Source organism: Epinephelus moara, chromosome 23 (assembly GCF_006386435.1).
Source record: "Epinephelus moara isolate mb chromosome 23, YSFRI_EMoa_1.0, whole genome shotgun sequence".
In the NCBI taxonomy this organism is placed as follows: domain Eukaryota; kingdom Metazoa; phylum Chordata; class Actinopteri; order Perciformes; family Serranidae; genus Epinephelus; species Epinephelus moara.
The window spans coordinates 27,844,884-27,851,230 of NC_065528.1; the positions used below are offsets into that span (position 1 = coordinate 27,844,884).

At 42.3% G+C, this 6,347-nt stretch overlaps 1 protein-coding gene across 1 annotated transcript in view; it reads left to right on the forward strand.

Moving 5' to 3' along the window:
* The window catches only part of btbd11a (BTB (POZ) domain containing 11a), a 288,723-nt gene that overhangs the window by 265,115 nt on the left and 17,261 nt on the right, over positions 1-6,347 (forward strand). Inside the window, exon 9 of the mRNA XM_050036822.1 lies at positions 2,513-2,648. Coding sequence (XP_049892779.1) covers positions 2,513-2,648 — 136 coding nt within the window. The remainder of the gene's footprint in view (positions 1-2,512; positions 2,649-6,347) is intronic.

Genomic DNA, 6,347 nt, shown 5'->3' on the forward strand with positions numbered 1-6,347 from the left:
TAGTCCGGAGATATTGCTAGGCTAAATAAACAGCTGAGCTCTGTTTACAGGCTACGCTGTCAGTCAGCGTGCGGGCTGGAGATTGGCGGAGCAAAGAGGGGAGGGGGTACCCGCTTGGTATTGTAAACGAGTATGTGTGTATGGAGTGTGTGTGTTACGCTAGAAGAGTCAGAGTTTGGGACGGAGTCTTTTACCCCCTGCAGTGTTACCGGAGTTTTTGGAGTGCTCAAATAAACGGGCCTTTTTCCCGAACGCTACTCGGGTCTCCTGCTCGAGAGGGATTCATTACAATATCGTAACATGGTTTAGATTACTAAATAAACATTCACCTAGATAGACCTACTCCTGAAAAACTCGTGTCTGCGTAAGGCTTTTTGTCCCTATGAGGCCACCGTCATTTACCCGACGGGAGGGGTGAGCGAGTGAGCCCTGCAATCGAGAATTTGACCACTGATGTCACTGTTTTCAACGGTTTTCAACCCATTTTACACACTGGCCCTTTAAGGTATCTTGTTTGCTGTACATATACATAAACCAAAAGATGTAAAATATGTTAAACTAATGTAAAATCTTACATCAAATGGCGAAGAGGGGAAAAAAGATTTGAAAAACTCAATTTCAGTCATAAATTTTATGATTGTATGTAACATCCAGCTGTGAGAGAAGTGCTCGGATCCTTTACTTAAGTAAAAGTAGAAATACCATAGTCTAAAAATACTTAATTTCAAGTATAAGTCTTTTATCCAAATTTTTGCTACAGTTAAGTATAGAAGTAGTTTCTGAAAAATGTATTTAAATCATCGAAAGCAGTGGTTATAATGTTCTGTTTTTATTACTAACAATTCCGTACATGTCAGAGCATTTTAATGTTGTGGTTTATAAATGTAGAGACAGATTTAGATGCTTTGTATACTACTTTGTAGCTTAGCAATATACTGTAGTACTACATCATATCATATGTTTTAAGGTAGTAAAAAGGACAATATTTTCCTAGTGCAGTAGAAATATAAAGTTGCATAAAATGGAAATTCTCAAGTGAAGTACAAGTATGTCAAGTTCGTAATTCACCCCCCCAGATGTCCATTTGTGTATCCGTCACTCACCCAGTGTTACGTTGAATTTGCGAACTTTGGTTTCTAACATGCCTCAAAAACTATTCCTGAGGAATTGAAGCGATATGGGTCCACTTTTTACAAAGCATCCATTTACAAACTCTCACGCAGCTTGTGCAGTATAATCCAAGTCTCATTTATTCAGTCGTATAATCAGTACTTCTTAAACACATGCATTTGGCTAAAACTGCATGATTTAAAACTGGACTGATAGTAAACGTATCTAAAGCCAGACTCCATTGAGAAAAACAGTAATTTTACCTTGTCGAAAACAGGAGCTGCTGGTCTACCTCTGCCTCAGTCAGTTACAGTGTTGGGTAAGGGTTACTTTAAAAGTAATCAAAGTACGTTACTGCGTTACTTTTTAAAAAAGTAACCAGTTACTTTACTGCGTTACTCCCTGAGTAAAGTAACTCAGTTACTTTAAAAGTACTTCCAACGTTACTCCCTGAGAAAAGTAACTCAAGCACTTTTATAGTACTTTTGAGTATTCTACATTTCCTATTGGGCAATGGACCACAGGGCGCTAAGCCTACATTTTTTTGTCTCCAAAATTAAAGTTATGGACCACTTTCCCTTCACTGAGATCCAATTCTCCCATCACAGCCGTCACTTTGACCAGTAGAAACACACAACGATCTGCTGCCATAGACAGCTGTATGACAGCAACACCCCAGCATTTTTAATATTTCAACGGCAGCATTTCTCCGACCACGTAGCGAGCCACAAGCTCCGTGGCTTCTTTCAGACTGACAGGTTTAACATTATCTCCGTTATTAGAACCAAACGACAGCCGTTGCTGTTTCAGAGCTGAAGGACCAGCGTTCTAAAAGTAACGGAAGTAAGTGATGTCTTGTTTGAAAATGTATTTGATTACTCAAACAGCAAACCAACGCGTTAGGTTACTAGTTACTGCAAAATGTAATCAAAGTACTCTAACGCGTTATACCCAACTCTGGTCAGTTAGTTAGTTTGCGTTTTAGTGTGCCTTTGGTGTTTTAAAGGGTTAATTTGGATTCACCAGAGTCACACAATAACACAAAGTAACCACTGAACAAAGCAGTCAAAGACCAGCAGCTCCTGTGTTCAACAAGGTAAAATTACTGTTTTTGTCATTGGGAGTCTGGCTGTGAAGAGAGCAGAGATGAGTTTTACTTTCAGTTCAGTTCTCCTTCAGAGAGAGCTGTTGGTTTGACAAGTGCTGGGCATCTACCGGATAAATAAGACTTGGAATATACTGCATGAGTTGTGTGAGAGCTTGTAAACCATTTTTGGATTCCTAGTTGTAATTGTACTTAGTTATATTCAACCACTGATAGAGCATTGATGGTTGCAAAGCATCAAATGTCAGCTGTATTTTAATGAATTCACCCTTTACTCGTGTGTTTCATCCTGTTAAGGTAACTTTGAGCTGGTGAGTTTGCTTTTGGAAAGAGGGGCCGACCCCATGATCGGGACCATGTGTCGAAACGGCATCTCCTCTGCCCCACTGGGAGACATGAACTCATACAGCCTGGCAGCAGCACATGGCCACAGGTAATACAGGCAGTCACACACATGGACACACACACACACACACAGACACGGAGACACATACACAAGCGCCAGCCAGCAGAGACATATCTATTACCATGGTATTGATCCATTTACACACTGTGCCCTGGTCCATCTGCCTCTCACAGAATCCTGCAGTATATATATGAGAGGCAGATATCTCGCTGTCAGACAGAAGGCGACGATAAGCGCTGCAGTCCATTCAGCAGCACTTATGGCTTTGGTTTGACATCATTTCCCCGCAGCTGGGTTAGATAAAGCCCATTAACATTCAGGGCAGTGAGAGCTGTCAGGAAGGAGCTGGAGTGGTAAGCCAACAACACAATGCAGCATTATTAAGATAATCAATTATAGTATGATGATGATGCTGCAGCGCATCGTGAGCAGACTCAAACTGCATTAGGACTGGTTGTGAGATGGTGGGGCGTGAAAGTTCACACTTAACGCCAAGTTTGTAAACAGGGTAAGGAGAAAGAGATCAAATGAGAGGGAGACAGCAGCATTTACAAATAAGATAACACTTTTTCTGTTTTCTATTATTATTATTTTCTGTTTTCTATCTAGACTGTGTTAGATAAGCAGATGAGATCTATTTTATTTTTTGCAATTTGTAGAGAGATTAGACAGGTTTAGCCATGATTAGCATTGATCTGAGAGCAGGAAAAGGCTAGCATCAACAACAAAAAACAGCTACAGACTTGTATTGTATCTTGTTGGCTTGTAAGTAAGGAACGCTTTAGTCAAAGAAAACTTTGTTTCCATCTCTCAGTGTTATATTTGGCTGTATGGCTCTGTTCTGGGGCTTCTCTGCCCTTCCACGCGCCTACGTGGAAATCCTGAGGCAGAGAGAGCACATTTCCCTGCCCTTTCCCATGGAAAGCCTAACCCCCAAAGTCCACCAGATGCGTGTTGGTTGCGTCTGTGCTCTGGAACGGCAGCGGAGCCGATCCGTTTCAATTCTAGTCAATGTGTGTGTTTCCACCGGCTGCGGCTGTGCTGCGTTCCAGCTCCGTCACAGCTGCAGCACTCCGGAGCCCTCCGCAACAGATACACAGGACTTCTATTTTTGCCGCCCTCCGCAACAGATACACAGGACTTCTATTTTTGCCGGACGCCGGAGCACAACGCAGCAATCCAGCACAGAGCAGATCGTGCGGGACAGGAAGTCGTGCACAGAAATAATATAAAACATCCGGTTTATTTTCAAAATAAAATGCACAGTGTTAACGGCAGATCATATTTCCCTGCACTACACCTTGAAAACTCTATAACGGGCAGAGGCAGGCCTGAAGTCAACAGGTCGCGAGATCTCGTGGGTCCTCGTGACCCCCGCTGTCTGGCGGAGCTGCACCGCTCCGCACAGCAAACGCAGCCGGTGGGTGTTGACGGATGGTGGAGCACGCAGCGGATAACCAGCGCTGCCGTTCCGCAACGGATACGCATCCAGGGGAATTCCGGCGTAAGGCAGGGAGAGCAGCAGCAAAGACCCCCCAGGAACAGAACAAAGAATCAGTGACAAACAGAAATGACATTGATAAGTCAGACACAGCATGAAAAGGAGGAGCTGGGGTGGAGTTGCAAAGTGGCTTACAGTGGAAGCAACAACAGTAGGCAGACCAGAGCAGTTTAAATAGGGCGCCCTGAATGAGATTTACCAACTGGTTGCATAGAAAGGAATCATGTGATCAATCAGCTGACTCCCTTCCATCAATCAGCTGCTCCATCAGTTGGTTGGCTGTTTGAGATCAGCTGATGTAGCTGGGATGTGAGCTGAGCTGGACATCGTGTCCTGCCTAAACTAACGGTATGCTCAACCACGCTTCTTAGTACAGCAGGAAATACTGGCCAAGAAGGTTCACCTGTACAGACATCTCTTTAACTCTTCACCAAGAGACCATAGAGATGGTCAGATGACCTTAATTCTTGGAAAGAAATAGTCACCACCACACTCAGGAAAGAAGAACATGAGTGATCACTGTAAAAGCTAAACACAGGCCTCATGGAAAGTGTGACGACCTGTGGGGAAATCAAAGAGTATAAACTAATTTCGACTTGGAAGTAAGCGACAATAGCAATTATAGAACACAAATGCAATGTTTGTCTAAATGTCGGTGTTTCATGCTGTTCCCAAGCAGCCTACTCTCACGGAAGCACTCATTGACTTCTGTCTTATCTACAGAGTATTTTGTTTCTACGCTCCCTGGTGTTACAAACAACACACTGGGTATGCTCATAGCTCATGTGCCATATTTGGAGGTGTGTGTGTGACAAGGCTCTACCTGGACTTTTGTTATTAGAAAAATGTACAGTGCTTTATATTGAGGACAGAGCGTCTGTGCAGCTACTAGGCTCAGCTGTCATTGGTCACTTGACAGCTCCAATGCATAAGCTAACTGCTCATTAAACCTAAACCAATATTTCTTTTTATGTCCAGATGTTAAATACACAAAATAAATGTGTAAATATTTGGAGCTGGAAGTCTGCTCTCCCTGCTTCTAGTCTGTGTGCTAAGCTAGCTAAGCTAAATGTGTCACAAGGCTATTTCAATCTTCTCATGTAACCCTCAGTAAGACAACATATGAGTCTGTTTCCCTATATGGGCCTCATGCACAGTAAGTAATTTATTTTTCAAAGGTGCCCAGCCTGCATCGGCTTACATACACTTAAAACATAATAAACAAGAGAAGAAAACATAATGACAGCAAAAGAAGAAATATAATACACATCCATGCCTGTCACACAAAGCCAAAGAATGTCAAAGCAAATATAAGAACAATCCTGCTGCTTCGACTTTATAAAACATAACTGAGGCACATGTGAGGCACAGACTGAGCCTTTAACACATCAAACATAAGGCGCCCTCCTACACTCTTGGCAGGGATTTAACACACTGAGCTGGAGGTGAATCACTTTGTCTGTAAACAGGTACTGAAGTCTGCATTCATCAGACACACTGTAGGAAACAATCAGGACACTCTGCAGACGTTTTAAGGAAATGTCTTTGTCTCAGACTGTGATTAATGGACAATAAAACGAAAAGTGCATTTCAGCCTCCCCCGGATCAAACAGGTGACACTTTCTATTCTCCTCTGGAACTGAGTGGAGCCGGTTGGTCTCTAGCACCAGAGCCAAGATACCACATCTCAGCTGGTCTCAAGTCTCAATATGTGTGTCACCATTAAATCAGACTGAATATGCCGACTTGAAAAGGTGTGTTTTCAGGCGGGATTTGAAAGTGGAAAAGGAATCAATATTGCCAATGTCATGGGGGAGAGAGTTCAAAGCAGGGGGTAGAATGGCTGAAGGCTCTATAACCCATGGTAGTAAGCTATATGCTCACTTTTTGGCCAGAAGTATGTGGACACTCAACTCGTGTTAGGGCTGTACCCAAATATTCGGATATTCGAATATTCGTTTCTATGGGTAAGTATTCGTTATGAAAATTTTGTATTCGATATTCGTTTTTTTATTTACTCTTTTTTTTAATTATTATGTATTTATTTTTTTTACATTTTTTTTGGTGCTAAATGTAGTCTTTTTGTTGTTGGTAAATGTAGGTTATCAATAAAAATCAAAACTTTTAAATTGCATTGTTAAAAATGTGAAAATATAGTATCGCCTACCAACTGAGCTTGTGTGCACGGCACGCTTGAGCGCATCCGTCTAAAGCTGTGGATCAAT